Genomic DNA, 18,891 nt, shown 5'->3' on the forward strand with positions numbered 1-18,891 from the left:
TGCATTGTTTTTGCCACTATTACCAAATTCTGGAAGTATGGGAAGATTGTGGTGTGCATTTGAAGATTCTCACATGCAACTAGGCACCAACATGTTGTGTGTTAAAATACTCAGTATTCTCCCCTGTATTTTTCTGCAATTCAGAACTGGAGCTACAACACAGCAGAATTCCTGCAGTGAAAAGTTTTATATTCTCGTAGCAGTTACTGGAATCACTGAAGCTTGTATAGATGTTTCAGAAACTAAAGATAAAAATGCACAATTTGATGCTTTCGAGGAAACCCTCAACAGTGCACCACCATGTCCCAGCTTTTTTCTTCCTCTCCTTAGTGATAGTAAGTCTTATATTGTGCTATTTTAGCTCTTGTGTGCTTTAATATACTTAACTTTCTTCAGGGTTGAGATGTATAAAATGAATCCTGGAAGGAAAGAAGGAAGACTATGAAAAGGGGCTCTTATTGCAAACTACCACTGGGGAAACAAAGATGTTTTTCTCTTATGCTACTGTCACTTAGATACTGCCTGCTCTTTTTGATGGGCTAATGGTGTTCTGCTTCTCAGCCTCAGGGTCATCATTAATGCATGTTGTCCTCACACCACCCTCAAGATCACCAAATCCTTTCCTAACCTTCCAGTAAGCAAACTTTCTGCAGACAGAGCCCACTCCCGGTGGAACTGAGCTCTCCTCTAGGATAAGGAGTGCTGTGTTTCAGGAAGGCTTTTCCCAGGGCTGGATGCAGATTTATGGCACAGTGACGAGCTCCCATTTGCCTTGGCAAGAAGGATACAGGGAGAGGTCATCTTCCCAGGGAGGATCCCCTGGCTATCTCCATCTTCTGACTTGCTCCAGTACAGAATGGATGTGGGGGTCACAGAGGTTTCTTTCAGCTGTTGCTCTGGAGAATTTCATCCTCCCTTCCTTTCTAACCACTGTTTTCCTCAGAGGCAGGTGGAGCTTCAAAGGCATTTCCTCCCCTAAACAGATCTTTCCATGGGAAGATCATCTCAGACAGAAGAATGCTATCTGAAGACTGTGTAAACCTCCAAAAGGTAACTTTTACCTAAATAAAATTCCCAGTTTATTCAAAACACCTTCAAAATCATTAAAACTCTAGGTAAGACATTGGACACAGTTTGATTTAAAGGAACAAGTGGCTGATAAATGACAGTTTTAAAATGACAAGAATTAGTTTTTCCTGTTGAAAAAAATTGATAAAATCGATTCACTTAAAGGTATCTGGCTACCTTTCAGTTTGTAGCTAGGAGTCATCACACCTCTCCAACGTCAAGTGGCACTGTCAGCTAAGAGAAGGGTGCCTGGAGCTGTTGCAATCCATCAAAGCCCAAGTGGTGACTGCTTTAAAGTGTTAATCTGGCTAAGAAAGGAGGTCGACTTCACCCTCAGTTACCCTTTATTCTCCTCTTCCTTCACTTCTTTAGTTTCTGTGTGATTGTCTCCCACTTAAGCAAGAGGGAAATATGGTGATGCAATGAAGTATTTGAAGTATTTTGGAGAAGCTGGACACATGATAATGTACTACAGAAAAAGGATGATGAGTAGTCATAAAAAGCCTGTTACCCTGCAATGCATACCCTGCCAGTAATTGTGACAGGTTTTCTGTTGAGTTTGAGCTCAAGAAGTCAAGCAATTTGGAATGATTGTTTTTCCTTCTTTACAAAATGGCAAACATCCAGCTGAATAAGGAGATTTTGTTTCACTTGGAACGAGGTTAGGATGGCTCCCAAAGCTGCCTCCTTGTTTATAGGTGGAATAAAGCTGATTTACTGGAGTTATTTCCATCCATCCCAACGGGGAGTTTGCTGTGCCACCTTCCCTGCGCTTGCAGCAAGGCCAGAGAAGGAAGCCCAGACACAGAAGTGCTAATGCAGCTCAAGGGAAGAGCTGACATGACATCAGTCACTCGGCTGCAGGAGGGCAAACCTGTGAAAGCAGGTACATTTCCAACCCCCCAGCCTCTACAGTCAGCACGTACACAGGCGACACCTGTAAGAGCTCCTGGAGCTGTGCCTGTCTCCTAGCTGCAGCGAAAGAAGGGACCAAGGGAATATGTGACAGCTGAGAGGCAGGCAGGTGTGTGCCGGTGGGGCTGAGGGAGCAGCTGCTCCTGAACATCACTGGGGACATCATTTACTTACAGCACAGCACCACTGCTCGCCTCCTGCCCACACACTGAGAGCCATCAGCAAGCTCATCTCTTTCCTTGCCTTCCCTGCTGGAACCTCTTCCTTCCCTCAGGCCTCTTGGAAACAAACTGAAAACAGCAGCTGAGGAGATCTCCTTTGCCACAGGCCTGCCCTCCTTTTTCTTACATCCTTTCACCACCCTTGCCCTTGGCCTTAGAGCTCTTCCTTCACTCTACACATCCATTCACGTTCCTCCATGCTTCCCCACCCGGACTGCACTGATGGTGGCAGATGGCTATTTCTCCTGCCCTCACACATTTGTCTTCACATTACCCTGTTCACACAACCTTCTTTTGTTACCATAATCCCCTCCTCTTGTTCAAACCTCTCCCCAGAATTTTTGCTTTCCTGAAGAGTTTAAATATAAACTGAGAGATGGACAAGGACGATTAATTTGTATTTATTTACAAGAACAAAGGAAAAATGCACGAAGTGCATTTGACGCCCCATCTTAAGAGTTTGTTCTTTGCGCTTCTGAAAGCTACAGTACATATGGCAATATTTTATTTGGGTTACAGCCCTTCCCTATCATTGCTCTGTCGCTGATCTCACATTGTCAGCAACTCAAACAAGGCCCTTTCCTGCAGAGGGAAGACAGCAGACTGTGGATAGTGTTTACAGAAATTAAAACAACAGGCAACGAGGTGTCAATGAGCAGGCTTTACCTGTGGGTCATTTTCAGTCCCTGTTTCGCAATTTGTGTAATCAAGGCTCAAGCAGGGCTCCCCTACCTGGTGCTGCTAATTACATGTGCTCTGTTAGCCTGCAAATCCACTGCTCTGCCAGAACCTAACCCACCCTTCCTGTGCAGTGCTTTCTTCCCCCGCAGCCTGATAAACACTGAAGAACAGAATTGAACTCCATATTACTGTTATTTATGCTACAATTCTTTCTGTCACAACAACTTTATCTAGATTTGCAACTGCCAAGGAATGGAGATGAGCTCCCGCTCCCTCTCTCCCTCTCTCTGGATGCCCCCGCCCTGTATCACAAGCACAAACAAGCACTCAGTGCTCCCTGAGTCACAGCCTCAGCCCACTGCTCCTTCAGGCTGATGTCACTGCATCCGCACTTCCCCTGCCATCCCAGAACTCCCAGAACATCCCTCTGATGATGACAACTAATCGAGGCAGGATTTACAATGTCCAGATCTTGAAAAGGAGGCAAGAATGGCCTTATTACTCTGGATGTGCTCTCCACAAATGCCCTTAATCCAAAAGAGAGCTGCTGAAGCCTAAGACTTATTATTTTATTAAAACAAGCATAGGCAGATGGTATTTAGTGCACTGGTACTAAATGCTGCTAATTGCTAATGTAGTAGCATTGCTAATCCCTAATCTTGTTTCTGAGTGGGAAAGAGTTGACCCAAGACCCCATTTGTCTTCGTTGCTTCTGTGATTAGGGCTTATCAAATACGCAATGCCAAAGCTTAGGATGGTACGAAACGCCTTAATGCTCTAATTGGGTCAGTTAAAGGACTTGCAAATCAGAGGTCGATGCTATCAGTGAAAGCAAAGCAATGGGCTTGCAATGCTTTTCATGAAAACTTAAAACTTTGCTGCATGTAAATATGTGCCTTAACTATGGAAGCATTCAAGTTTTTAGCTATACAAACTATCTAAAGTAGAATATTGCAAATTCACTTTCCCCTTTGTGCATATGCTCTACAGCAGTATTTTAGTATGTTTCCTCTCGTAAAAGTAACGAACATAACACACAATCAAAATTTCAGAAGAGGAGCTGCTGGATTATCCATGTGGCATAATTCCCCTTATAAATATAATCTTGAATTTACATTGTTTTTTTTTTTTCACTTTTTCTAATTAAATTGAAAGATTGTTCCAGAATCTCATTAGCTATGTTTAATATTAATGATTAAGTGATTTTTAATTAAATACCATTAATTACTAAGATTTAATAGGAAACACCTAAATTTCTAGACAACATTTATTTGTGGCCAATTAATGCCTATTTACACTTACATCAGCATCTGCCTTCACTTTGAATGCCTCTTATTCCCTTGATTTTATCTCCCTGTTGTCCCGGATCACCAGCACATCTCTGCCCTGGATTTGTTTGGATAAGGTTTGGTGAGCCAAACAGCCTCAGTTTGTTTTGGGGTTTGTTTATTTATTTATTTATGTGGTCTCATTCCTGGCACCACCATCTTTCCTTGCTCTTCATATTGCACCCCTATCCTTCATGCTGCATCCCTATCCATATACGTCTGGGTTTTTCCCCTGCTCTTCCAACTCCAACTTCCCTCTATTGTTTCCTGTCTTTCTTCTGCTTACATTATGGACTCCACTTGTAGGTCTCATTTAATTTCCTACTCATCCATTTTCTCAGACTTCCTTTATGAATCACCTGGCTCCTGTGCATGCAGTGAAAGCACAGATGCTTTATTCACCACCACACCTGATGTTCACTGGAAGCAACTGCACGGAGAGGAGAATTCAGCAGGGACGCATCTCTCCTGCCATATGGTACAGCTACAGGTGGAAGCATTTGTGCCACTGGATCCCAGCCCACCTTTTGCAAGGCTGGAACCATGAAAACAGCAGCTCCTTTTGACGAAAACAGAAGTTTTGGGAGGCGAGGTCTCGAGCTCAGGTTGGGTTCAGCAGTTTAGGGAAAGCCCCTTCCCAGCAGATGGTGACAGAGCCAGTTCAGCCACGTGGGGCCCCTTGGCTGGTGAGAGTGATGTGCCTCTCACCCCTCTGTGCAAAAGTTTCTGCCACATGGGGACAAAGCAAATTTAGCATAAGTGACTCCACACTTACCCTTGCAGTGAAGTCCACGGCAGCACCCCGATTTAACAGCAACGTGGCTACATTGATATTCCCATAGTGAGCAGCTATGTGCAGGGGAGTGAACCCACTCTGCAAAACAAAACAAAACAAAACACAACCAATAGATACTTTAAAAAAAAAAATCGCACTAGTACTCCACAATTCGTGGCACATCACTGACAAAAGCTAGTAACAGGAGCCTGCTGCAAGTCACCACTCCAATTCTGTACTAGTTTTCACTCACTGATGTTTATTTATAGTATCTCAGAGAATCGAAATAAAATCACATTGCTATGCAGGAGGGAAAAAAATTAACATAATTATTCTAGAAGAAAAGAAGTTGAATAGAACTTTCAGTTATTCCAGGAAAACAGCAGCAAAACATTTGAGCATTAAAGCAATGATCTGACTTTTATAAGAAATTAGCTTCTAACTAGAAATACATAGTTATTGGTATTATGTCAATCCTGCAAATGAAATCTCTTAGAGATTCTTTGCAGAAGTTCAAATACAAGTCATTTAATGATATTTTCTAACTGATTTGTATAAATTCAAAGTAGATGCAAATGAAAATAACATCAAAGACTATTTTAAATTATTAATATAGTTTTGGTTTTTTTTCCAAGGGTTAGCACCATAAAGATCAGTCTCCCACTGTGAGCAATCACACTGGGTTATGTTCAGACAGCACGAGTTACCACCCTAATTAAAAGATGTCTTACTGATAAAATTACTTCAGCAACTGATTTTCATATTTAAGTAGTTTTACTTCCTTTTAAAATGATGCTAAAACATGCAGCAATTCCATCAGTCCTGCAAAGTATGAAACCTTATGGGAACTAGATGCATTTCTAAATTGTTAGCAAGCCATGCTAGCTGCCACTGCCTTGCTTTGGGAGTTTTGCAGCTCTAAAACCATCCTCAGATCATTCTATTTGCTGACACCATCAAGGTAAGTGTCATGCAGAAGCCTAGAATCAGACCTGGATGCACAACATGACAGGGTTGTCTGCAGCTCTTAAAACATCTGATAAACACATGCTCCATGAGAGTCCCTGGAAGCTCCATCTCACGTAATGCGGCCCTTTTATGATGACAGGCAGTTCCCAAGAATGCTTCACTCTCACTTTTAAACCCTAGTTTCAGCTGCAGAAAGCCCTGGTCTCTAAACTACAGTCTTCTCTAGCACATGCTACTTCATTTCGTCTAAAGCAGGTGTCTATCCTATAGTATGCGATGCAGACAGGAGGGAGAAATGATGCAGCAGCACTAAGTCATGGAGGAGTGATGATGCATATATATATTTATATATACCTCTGTTGTTCTATTCACCATCATCTAGGTTAACATATTTGGAAGCAAAGAGGGGGAAAAAATGAACGGTTAGTCCACCAGTGGTGACATGGATGCGGAAAGCTTCATGATGGCTGTGTGGCACGGCAGCTGGGATGGCAGCACGCCCAGCACACACGGGAAGCTCCACAGGGTGGAAGCCGAATGAGCGAGTACTTTGAGTGCTTAATTGTTACATGTTTACCAAAGTTCTCCAAGCAGCAATTGCACAGACAACTGGTCAAATGACTTCACTGTACAGAACCTACAGCTCACCCCTGCTTTCAGGAGTGGCTTTTATTTCCAAGAGAATCATTCAAATAATAATTTGTTTATTATTTTCCATTTGCAAGGTTTCTACGAGAGAAATTGACCCTGATTTAAACAGAAAGGGAATGGGGGAGAAGGAGGCAAATCAAACGCTATTCTTTATCAGGTGTCTGAGGAGAAAGTTCTGTGTAACTGCAGCAGAACAGCTGGCACCGAGGGAGACCTCCCCTGGATGTGGTGAGCACCTGAGAGCATCCAAGCTCCTTGCTTTCCCCCACTGACCTTTGACTCCACGTCAGCATTGTGGTCGTTCTGCAGGAGCAGAGCCGCCGCCTTGGTGTCGTCCTTGCGAGCCGCGATGTGAAGGGCGGGCAGGCGCACTTTCCCCTTCGTGTCGTTTTCCAGCAGCAGGGAAACCACCTGGTCGTGGCCTTGCTGCAAAGCCACTGCCAAAGGTGTGAAACCATCCTGCAACACACAACGGGCACCGTCAGCGCCTGCTCCAAACCTTCCACAGCCTGGGAAGGGCAGGCGAAGAGATCTCAGCGGTAGGAACAGGGCTGGCCCACATTCAACCAAGTGCAACAAGTTAAAAGTACCCTGCAATAACCCTGAAATTGGAATAAATGCTGGTGAACAAGGTGCCAACTACTCAAAAACACCTTTCTGGCGCTCCAGACACAGCATAAAATTATAAGACACGAATGACTGAGACTTGAGAAAAAAAAAAGTGCGAAATTACTCACAAATTTACAGTTGATTATACAGATGCTTATTTATGTAAGTGCTTAATTATATAAAAGCGTATTAAAAAGCTGGAATATTAAAATTACAATTGCTAATGATGTCTCAGTATTAAATTATCATCCATTCCTTACAGATTATAATCTACATTTTTATGATTATTTAAAAAATCCCCAAAGAACTAAACAAACCAAAACAAAACACTTGAGCTCTATCCTCTAACACATTTTATATGTGGATTTAAAATATAATAATTGATCAAGAATACCATATTCTCCTAATGTAGTGATGTTCAACCACAATTTCCTTTTATGAAAATTTATATAATTTGATAGACAATTCTCTTACAAAAAGAAGCTATTTCCTTTCAGATTTGCTAATAACCAAATTGGTGGAGAATAATAAACCTGAAAAAAAATAAGTTTTTTTTTTTAACAGATTTTAAAGCAGATTCCTCAAACACGTAAAGAGTACAGTCTGGGATTTATAATTTTATGTTTTCATTTTAATTTTATCCTATGGATTCTTAGAAAGCTAAAGAATGAAGGAGTTGTCATTTACATTCCGCTCCATCCCAAACATCTGTCATTGCAACCCAGGAGCAATTATCTTTGCCCAAGATAATACCCATAAACCACTAAAAAAATCACAAAGGCAAACTACTTGGGATATTTATTTATTCAATTTGCCTCCTGATGAATATATCCAAAGCCTGTATTACCAAAGCTCATTGCAGCTTAGCAAGCAAACTTGTTCTTTCACTTTTCAACTACTGCAATCCTGGTGAAACCGTGTAACTGTGAAATGAAAGTGCAGCAGTGACAGAGAAAAAGGTAGATCCTCACTCAACAGGCCATAGTTGAAGTGTTAACTTCTTAACTTTTGGAATGAAAAGTAATGGTTTCAATATGGAATTTCTCTCTCTAGCTTCAAAACAAAAAACGCCTCAATCTAGGATGAGAAACAAGAGGGGTCCTGAAAAAGAGAGCTTTTTCAAAATTTTTGAGGGGAAGAAAACCAAAAAAAAAAAAAAAAAAATCACTGAAATTCCTGGATCCTAAAAGCAATTTCCACCACACCCTCCCTGCTCCCCAAAGAGTTTTTATGCTCCTTTAACCAGGTTTCCCTGCTGCCTGCAGCTCCCCATCCTCCACAGCAAGGGCAGGGCACTACAACTACAGGGGCACGGGGTGTGAAAGATGCTCTGCAGCCCTGGAGGCCAAAAAGCCTCCCTGAGCATCCTCATGAGAGGGCTCTGGCAATATTCCTCTGCTGTATGAGCAGAAATGGGGGCTCTTGCCTGGAGAAACCCCGGAGACCCTGCCTTCCTGTTCCATTTACACATCCAAAAATTCAGCCACTTCACAGAAAAGTGATGTAGACACCCACAACATCTTTTCTTGTAGGGAAAGAGAATCGACTCTTTTCCTTTAATTAGGTTAAAACACCATGACTGAATAGTTAGTTCTAAAGAATATTTAGTTAAGTGGAAATCCTTCATTTACAAAAGTTTTTGCACTTAGAACAATAAAGAGAAATCAGATTTATAAGAAAATTTGGACCAAGAGAAAAATAAGAAAGAACACATAAGCAACTATCTCAAACAAGGAAAGCAATAAAGGTGCCACTGTTCTGTAGTCTGCTATCTTCGAAGGAATTCTCCATGGATAAAATTAGATTGCACCTTATCATCAAGCTGAGATGGAAAAAAGCTCAATCTAAACTGACATACAATGCTCAATGGAAAAACAATACCAAATAAACAAACAAACAAAACCCTAACCAAATCCCCCTTCTAAACTTTTTTTAAAAATCTCTTCAGAAATTCATCCAGTGGAAAGAGTATTTTCAGAATTCAGAACCTATTGTACATCTCTAGAAGTTCCATGTCTTCTTTCTTTCCAAGTTTTTACAAAGAAATAAAAATTAGTGCTCTGAAAACTAATTTTAAATTAATTTTCCAGATGTAAAGTATTTTATTTTGGTATTTCTTGACTTACATATCCTCGAGCGTTTCCAGAAAGTTCTGATGCACACTTCTAGTTACAACTAACTTTTAGCGATTTCGGAAACACAGTTTTGATCCATTAGCAATTTATTTTTCACAGTGGAATAAGGAATAAGATTTCCTTTCTACACCATTATACAGTGATACTATGAGGTATAGTGGCAAGAAACTAATTGTGCACTACCTGTTTTTCAAAAACTAGGCCTTTTTCAAATAAGCATTATTTCCTTCTTGGAAACAGTTCTGGTAGAGCAATTAGAATTCAATGAATATTAAAGAGAGCACATACTGAAGTACCTTTCTACATTTTGGCAGGAAAATCTTGGTTATAAGACAACTGAAAATTCACCAGATTCAACAATTCTCAATGCCATACATTTACAAATATTAATATATTTGTTATTTATTTTCCTCACAGGCTGTCTTACTTGAGTTAGAATTAATATTTGTTATTTGATCTAGAATTGCCTTTTAAAGAAAGAAATACAAGTTGTTCTTCTAGAAAGATCACAGAACACCTGCAAGGATGGATCCTGCATTTGTCAGCTCGAAATTCTCCCTGAGGCACCATGTGGGGTAACTGGGTGCCACAGAGAAAGTATCAACATGGAAATGAAGTTCAGGAAATGCCCCAAGCCCCAGATAACCCTGGGGTTTCTCTGATATCCCAGGGCTGCTCCAAAGCACAGGTGAACAGTTGTTCTTGCCTTATGGTTGCCACCCTTCTCACTGCTCACTATTTTTAACAAGAGCACAGAGAACTTTTATATTATACACACAGCTTCCCTGTGTGAGCACTTAACCTGAAAGATTAGCAGTTATGACTAAGAACACGTCTATATTTAGAACTGTCTCTGGTTAATTTTTTTTTTTTTATTTTAGAAATGGCAAGAGATAGTTTAAATTGCTGAAAAGCCCATAACCCTATTCATTAGCACACTTCACAGAGACAGCTTTTTATTCATCCTTTAATTTTGTATTTAAAAGACTAGTTTGATATAAGCTGGCAGAAATCACTGCTGAAGCACATTTTGCTTTGTTCATAAAATGTCAGATTCGAACTTTTACCTCTGTGGCAAGGCTTTGACTGGCACCATTGTCAAGAAGAAACTTAACAACCTCCAGGTGGTTTTCTTGGGCTGCCATATACAATGGAGTGAAGCCATTCTGAAATATGAAAACAAGAGCGTAAACACCCCATAAACATTTCAAACATAAAACAGATCTGCCAAATGAGGGGAAATTAGGTGAGAAGTGCAAAAACTGTTTGCTCACAGGTAAGTTAATGGCATGATCTACATTGGCTTAAGTGAAGATGGGAGAAGGGTAATATTATTTAAAGGGACACAGAAGAATCTTTCAGCTGACCAGATACATTTCCCACAGCTAAGTGAGAACAATTCCTTTCACATCTGTTGTGAAGTCAAACTAAAAATCCATCTGGACAGATGATTTGGTGGCCATGAGTTACGATTCCTGATAAACACAGCCACAGCAGTGGAAATGCAAAACGGGACAGGGAAATACAATACAGATCTGTGGCGAAAGCAAGAGCAGTGACTCTTCAGAGTAACAGACATTTTCTTCTCTTCTTTCCATTAGCTTTGACTTCTCTTTCACTTGTGCCAGCTGCTTCTGCCTTCCATCTCCTCACAGAGCTGCCTTCTGAGCGCACTCTGCTTGTGGGCACTGAGCTACTTTGTATTTCAGGCACCAGGAGATGGGAGGATCATCGGTTCTCAGCAGTTTGAGACAGAGGTTTATCAGTGGTTCTGACCCCATTAGAGCATCTCTCAAATTATGCTTAAGTGACTGATTTCAATCAATGCAATACAAGTATTAGAGGCAGCAGAGCTTAACTCATTCTTTGGTGAATGCCTTTCTCTTACAGTCAATGCTTTTGTCTTTGTCTTAACCATAAACAGGTCACAGCCTGTCAGAAAACGAAGTTTTTGGGATTAATATTAAGGTAACATATTTTTTACCTTTTGTTCTGAGAATTTCCGACATCTCTGCTACAGTTACACAGGACACTGACCTAGAATTTGCAGAAAACCATTGGGGCCGAAAACAGACGAGCTGAGAGGAGTTTGGCCATATGTTTACATCAAAGGAAAAACCTCACCGTTCTGAGCCATGGAGAGACGTGGAGGGAGACCACAGCCTCAGAGCTCTGGCAGTGAAATTAGGCTGAGCTGTGGCTGTGGAACAGCTGAGAGACACCTGACTGTCACAGCAGAGGGGCACAGGGGCAGGGCACGCTTCCAGCACCGGGCACAGGTGACCCGAGGCCAAGCACGCGGTGGGGCTGGCAGCGGGGACAAAGAGGAGGTGGCAACAAAGGACAGCTGGAGAGGAAATGGATCTTTGATCCAAGAGGAGCTTTGCCACCAGCAAGGCACCGAGCAGCTGTGAAGCCACATGTTTACACAGCCTGCACAGGCGGCAGGGCTTGCTGCTGTTCCAGGGGTTTGATATTTTGGCCTCTGTTCAGGAAAGCACAAAGCAGGCACTGAAGGGCCCACAGAGCCCAAGCCCAGAGTTAGAAATGTGTTAATGCACTCCCCAGAAGAGGGGTTCAACAGCTCAATTACTATACAGTCAAAATTCTCCTTAATTAAAAAACAGAGAAGCCAGGAAGCACTTGCTAAGGTGCCTCGTATGTCACACTACAAGTTATTACGGTGAACAGCAGCCTGCCATTTGTCCCTATCATTTCATGGCATATTCTATATCTATTTACTAACTCAGCTGGAAACAAAGATTAATTTTTTAGCTTCAAACATTTGCAATTAGAAAGGAAGCAGGAAACACTACCTAATTTTTAGCTCCATGAAATAATTAATAGGCAAAAATTCTCAAAACCAAATATTACTAGCATTTAGAGGCAGAACAGAACCTTTTCTTCTATGTTAAGTTTTTGTAGGGTTTTAAATACCTTTTCACCCCATACTTTACATCTGCTTCTCTCTTTAAAAAGGGGCTGGAATTGCCAGACAGCCACAAGTCTGTAAAAAACATTTTGTCTTGAACAGTAATAAATAGCCCTTAGAAGAGGTGTAAAATTCAGTCCCAGAACAAATTTATGGCTTGTTTTGGGGATTTTTTCAGAGAGGAAGATTTGGTTAAAGAAGGCAAGGAAAGGCATTGTAAGCAAGGAAAGTGCAGGCAAAGCTCAAGTGAAGCTCGGTGCCACAGATCAAGCTGGTGCAGGGCAGCTTGGTAACAGAAAGCACCAGGGACCTCCTCCAAAGCTGAATCCCAGCTGGGCTGTCTGCCTGGTATTGACGTGGAACAGCCAAGAGATGCGTTACATGGGTGTTCCAAGTAAAGACATCAAAGGTCTCCATAACGGGATGGGGGAGAAATAAATCTTTAATTCTGGTATGTTAGCAAAGTAAGAGTAACATGTGGCAAAACCTTAGGGTGTATGGACAATGCAGTTATATAAGATGTTTACAATCTCAGATTATTTTTAGTTTCAGGGTTGAATGCACAAGTTCTCAAACACAAGCAGAAAAGATCCTATCAATCCCATCTTAATTTCTTTAACGTGAAAACCATGGCAAATATTTCTGCTTTGTTCTACTTCTTAACAACAATGGGAGATTTTTACCTAAAAATACTTCGTGTTGTTGTTGTTCTCTTTGAATTTATGTTAAATGGTTCCTGGAACTAAATAGTGCTGTATCAAGCTAGCATAAAAGAGTAGGAAAGAACTGAATCATTTATTTCTTTTGTTCAGGTGAAAAAAAATATGAAATATAGACCACAAATAACTAACATTCTTGAAAGACCCCATTAAGCATTTTGTTCCTATTATTTGAAAGACCAATAAAAAACCCCCACCCTCCTTCTTTAAAATGTAACTTTTTAAACAAACATTTTTTTTCATGCCCACATCTTTATAATACAGAATAATGGTGATCCTGGGCCAGATGAGAAGACTGTCTCTTCTCTGACACTGCCTGCCAGCCCCTGAGGAGGGACAGCAGGAATGGGGTGGCACGCAGCACACCGCTGGCACAGCCACATGACTTTCAACAATCTGAGGTTCAGGCATTTTTTGAGCCTGAGTTTTTCTGTTTTGTTTTACTGCTTTGCTTGTAGCATCAGCACTGCTTTCTCTCATTTCAAATTCTCTGTAACTGACCTAAACATTTTTTCAAAGGACTTGAACCAAACTTACAAGCTCTGCATATACCTGCAGTACTTCCATGTGCAAGGAAAGGGGATGGGCTCAACTAAGCCTGAGACAGTGAATTATGTGAAACAGGATCCCTCTGAACACATTCTCTCCCACTCCCCTGTTCTATCTGTTCTCTCCCAGCTCTAAGAAGTAGCAGCTCGTAGGACACTCCTGGGGCAGATCTGAGGTTGGTCTCACTGACTATCAACCTTATTTTCAAGAGCCAACATTAGCACAGTAAGATCTACCAAATACGTTTTCTAATATCAGAGTTTCTAAGAGAAGAACAATTTTAATGTCAGCAAAGTTGTTGGTAGTAGCAAACAGGGACTCGTGGCTTTACCTGAGACTGTGCATTGACATTGGCCCGATTTGTAACCAACACTTTGACGACTTCTGCTTGTCCAGCGAGGGATGCTATGTGCAATGCTGTGTTTCCTTTCTGGAATTAGAGACGGTGACATTTGAAAAGAGTACAAAACCTGAGCTTGAATACATAACAAAACAATCAAGAACATCTGTCACTTTAGAAAATAGTATTTCTTGCTGAATGGCTGTATTATTCTAGAAGACAAGGCACGGACAGAAACCAAAGCAGGAATATACAGTTTGTTCTGTAAATTTCCTCCTTAGCAATCTGTGACATTTACTATCATCTACTATCACACATAACTGTTTCTATTAAACACTTATTGAGATCGTCCCCCACCCAGCAGTGGAAAATGGGCAATTGCTGCTGCAGCAGTCTGTAATCACTTGGCCAACACCTCGTGCCCAGGCCAGCGGTGTGAGCAAGGGAACAAGCAGATAGGCCTGACTGACCTTTGTGGCTGCATCCACACTGGCACCTCGCTGGATCAACTCAGAGACAACCTCTACGTGCCCTTCTTTGGAAGCGAGATGGAGAGCATTCAACCCATTCTGATTTAAAGAAAGAGAGGGGGAAAAAAGAAAAGCAATTAGAAGGATTACCAAGTGTTTTCTAGCTTACCAAGCATAAGAGGGGACAAATTATGCCTAGCCCACTGAGAGGACTGCTTACAAAAACTACACTTAGGTAAACTTTACAAGAACTAGATTATAAGGACAGAGTAGGAATTAAATCAAGATATACTGGCTCTGGGGTCTCAAATTCTGTGTGTTGTTCATGATCTAATGCAATACAAATGGAATGAGAGATAAGGTAGCACATTCTCCAAGTGCAAGTAAAATCGTGTCTTGGTAAAGGGTTTAAAAATATAAAAAAATTAACTGGATATGTAAACATGGTTCATCAAAAAACACGTAAGTTGTCTTTGACATGAAGTGCAAATATAATGAGAAATCTGAGAAACAGCAAGAAAGGTATTTATCCAGCAAACTTGACTAAAATATTCTTCAACCTGATTTGAAATGTTGATGTCCACTCCATTTTTTAAGTAGTCAAGAGCCTTTTCCAAGTTGCCAGCTCGAGCTGCTCTCAGGTAACTTGCATTTGTGTCAGACTACAAGAAAAAAAGGAGAAGTCCAATTAGAAATTAGGGCACAGTATAAAAACACATTTTGGTAGCAAAGAAATAATTAATGACACAGCATATTGTACATCCACTTAACGAGACATGAAAGGATCCCAAACCACCTTCTCAAATGTGGGTCAAACCCCGAGCAGGCTTGACTTCACACATGATCATGAATTATGGAGCAGTGTCTCACACGCAAGGGCAGCAGCCAGGGACACCTCTGGCACCCAGTGTGGCGCACAGCCATGGGGAAGCTCAGGACTGGGCTGCAGGGAAACCATAGCACTCTTTCCAAAGGTGCCACACCATCTGCAATGTCCAAGCTGAACAGACCCAACCAGTACCATGAGAACTAATCTGAGAGATTTTTTAAAAAAATCAAAATACTCAACCTTGAAGGATTGGGGTGGTGGAATTAAAAACCCCATGGTTCTACAAATGAGCACATTTCAAAATGTCCTGTCTGCTAACATTTTGGTTTATCTTCTCCATTCATCTTCATTTTATGGCACATTTTATTGGACAATGCCTATCCACATTCAGTGTAAAAGCCAGAAATCTCTAGGTACAAGGCTATTACATAAACCTAATTTTCCTTTTTTTCAGACCTTGCATTAAAGATACCTATGCAAATTTACTTTATGATGACTTCAGCTTGAACGTAAGGACAGTGGAAATGTTGGTTAAGTCATGACAGAATCAATGAGAGCAAGTCCCATCCCCAGAGGGTTTTAACAAGTTATGCAAATATCCATGGAGGAGAGTTTAAATAATGCTGATCCTGCCTCGGAGCAAATGCAATGAACTGGGTTAGCTTTCAAGAGGGACAAATCACACAATCTTTGATTTTATCTATGCCACAGCTTTCCCTGGCATCTTGGGCAGTCAATGTATTTCTGTGCCCTCTTCCAGACTGGTAAAGCAGGAATTGTCTTGGTTCTTTCCCTCTCAGTATCATTTCATCCCAGGCTTAAACCACTGCAGCTACCAGTGCATTGAGATGTTTTAATGTTTTCAAACAGTGCAACAACTACCTTTATACTAAACAATAAAGGCAGTTACTGCTAAGAGAAATACAAAACACCCTGGCACTAGAGCTCAGTTACCTATCTGTTGCTCAAATAATTATTTTCCTGGATTTGCTACAGAGTTTTCTCCTCTCCTGTCAACACAGCCACTGCAAGCTGGATGTTGTGTTCAAGCATTGCTCCAAGCCCATCAGAAGCCACCTTCACGTGCAGGATGAAGCGACCTTGGGCAGGACGACAGCAAAATGATAAGTGGGTAGCGCTTTCCCCCTTGTACCCATACAAGCTACAGGACCACTTTACCAGTACTTCCAATAAAACAAGCTCTTCCTTCTAAGGAGGAAACCATTACTTATGAACTCCTCATTTTCTCCCGAGTTTTGCACACTTTGCACTCTACTTTGCACTCCACTTTGCAGTGATAAGTCACCATCTAACAGCATTCCCTGCTCTTTATCATTCTTTTTCAAGCGTGCCACGCTGATCATTACAAACCAGCTTCTGCAAAGTCCTTCCAACAGAACGGCCCCCAAATACTGGTGTTCAGTCAGGCTTTCTCAAAAACAAGGTGCTGCTGCAAAGTACACAGTCATAACTATAAAGACCATAAGGAGGAAAAGCTGCCTTGAGAGCTGCTTTGATTTGGGAGATCATCTGAGTTGTGCAATGCAGATTATTACAGGAGACAGGTCATGTTCTCAGTGCTTAGCAACAGCAGTCACTGGGGTAAAAAAACAGGTCAGCATTTTATCAGCATTACCAAAGGTATGAGGGAGGACTCAATAGAGCGGGAGCCTTTTTGTCAGAGGGTAATGGCATCTCAGTTTGGCACAGTCAGCAGGGGGACCAGAATTAACATCAGCTGTTTACAGCTGCTCCTGGGTGGGGAAGGGATGTGCAAGAGCTGCTCGCTCTGGAAAATCATATTCCACCAGTTGTATTAATACACGCGAGACAAGGAACACTGCTCCTCTGCAGACACCTTCCTATCTATTTGCTCCAACAAAATGGAGGGGCAGAGGCAAAAGGAGCGATAAAGAGTTGATAATCACCTTAAACCCTAACAGCAATTTCACTGTGGAGGGAGAGCAAAGCCTGTGTCTTTTACAGACTTGGGCATGACTTTTGGGCTTAAGGGTTCTGAAGACTTAACAACTCTTGGAAGCACTCACTAACAGGAGGAAGGATAAAGGTCAGGTCACAGTCCCAGCCTGAGGCCATATGAAAATGTCTCAAACCAAACTCAGGTGCTGCTAAGTGATGCACAAATCCACTCCTGAAATCCCTCAAGCTAGCAGCATGTCCTTTGCTAGTCATCCCTCAAAACTCACTCCAAAACAGCTACAAGTGTCCAGACACATGACTGACACTAGCAGCCAGTGGGGCTGGTGAGGTGCTGGGCCCAGCATCCTGTCACCTGTCAACCTGGACTCTCAGTGCTCAGACAGCTCCCAGCACAAGAGCACTGTGCAGGAAAAGCAGCACTGACACGTGCAGGCATGACAGCAGCAATGGGGAAGCACCCAGAGAAGCTCCCTTGAACAGCACACCAGGATAACCCAAACCCTCCCTGGGTTCAGCTGGTCTGAGCTGGCACTTCCAGTTTCCACCTTACTGGTTTCCAGTTACCTGGACATGACTGGGGCCAATGTGTGGAAGTGGCACGAGCTGCCTTAGCACACAGGGTGTAACACATCCCTGTGCTCTGAGGAAGGGTGAAAACTTGTTTTTTCTGATCTTGGCTGATGCTCCCAAGCCCTCGGATGGGGTTAGCTCACCCTTTCTGGGCCACCATGCACAGGAGCTTTGAGATTTGCACAGAGGGATAACAGACTGAGGGTGCAAGAAGTTCAACAGGGTTTCTGAGCGTCTCTCCATCCATTTTCACCTCTACCATAAGCAGAAACAAGCAGTGACATTAGAGAGAAAACAGGGACAACCTTTTTGGAAACTGAAAGCGGTTTCAGCCTCTCTGAAAGTAGCACTGCCAGCTTCCACTTCCCCTATAACTAAGGCATTACTTCAGACCTGCTCAGAGAGACTGTCAAGCTTTTTTCTCCCTTGTTAAGGCATGTCACTTCCAAAACCACAAGAACCAATGAACACTTTTCATCCAAAACATAAGGAATTGATCAAAAACATAAATCCAAAACTTTTATGTTTCTGAATCCAAAATCTCCCGACTTTACATTTGTATTTTAAGCCTAAATTTGTTGGTTTTTCTTTTAAATACCTCAATAGAGTAGAAAAATGTTATTTGCAATTGACACTGTTTTGTTCAAAAAGAGAGCCTCTTGGAGTCCCGGCTAGAGCCTGTAAATTGCCTCAGTATTACAGACAGAACCAGCACCAGGGACTAGGCTCAAATCAGTGGAGGATTTTAGAGATCAAAGGAGTGTAATAAAATGTTAATAATTATTTATCTGGATTGCCATCATTCCTGGAGGTCCATGTTATAAACTGATAAAGGACCTGCTGTATGAAACGCATTAAAAACCACAGTAGGGGGAAAAGGATTTTGGGTTTCCAACCATTGCCCAGGACACCCGTGTGCTCCTCTCTGGGCATTTCTTCTCCATGTGCCCACTCCCGCCTTCCACACTAGCTGGCATCTGAAAATAAGAACCCCACACAGAGAGAATAGACACAGACACTCTGTCTACAGGACATTCTCCCACCAGACCTAAGACATTCATTCTTCACTAATTAAACCTCAGTATTGCTGAGAAGCATTCTGGATGCTTGCAGCCAGTTCAGATCCATTTCTCTGTTTTTGTGATCAATAACAATATGAAATGAAGATGAAAATCGGCTTGTGATTCTC

General features: G+C 41.9%; 1 protein-coding gene across 10 annotated transcripts in view; it reads right to left on the bottom strand.

The window, feature by feature from the left end:
* ANK3 (ankyrin 3) overlaps positions 1 to 18,891 on the bottom strand; it is a 291,984-nt gene that overhangs the window by 124,804 nt on the left and 148,289 nt on the right. For all 10 annotated transcript variants that reach the window (XM_066191661.1, XM_066191669.1, XM_066191663.1 and 7 more), the window contains exons 2-7: positions 14,923 to 15,024; positions 14,363 to 14,461; positions 13,884 to 13,982; positions 10,420 to 10,518; positions 6,882 to 7,067; positions 4,989 to 5,087 (exon numbers count right to left, since the gene is read on the bottom strand). In XM_066191661.1, the coding sequence (XP_066047758.1) occupies positions 4,989 to 5,087; positions 6,882 to 7,067; positions 10,420 to 10,518; positions 13,884 to 13,982; positions 14,363 to 14,461; positions 14,923 to 15,024 (684 nt within the window). The remainder of the gene's footprint in view (positions 1 to 4,988; positions 5,088 to 6,881; positions 7,068 to 10,419; positions 10,519 to 13,883; positions 13,983 to 14,362; positions 14,462 to 14,922; positions 15,025 to 18,891) is intronic.

Source organism: Chamaea fasciata, unplaced genomic scaffold, assembly GCF_029207755.1.
Source record: "Chamaea fasciata isolate MVZ Bird 193981 ecotype frontalis unplaced genomic scaffold, bChaFas1.0.hap1 SCAF_9, whole genome shotgun sequence".
Taxonomy (NCBI): Eukaryota; Metazoa; Chordata; class Aves; order Passeriformes; family Sylviidae; genus Chamaea; species Chamaea fasciata.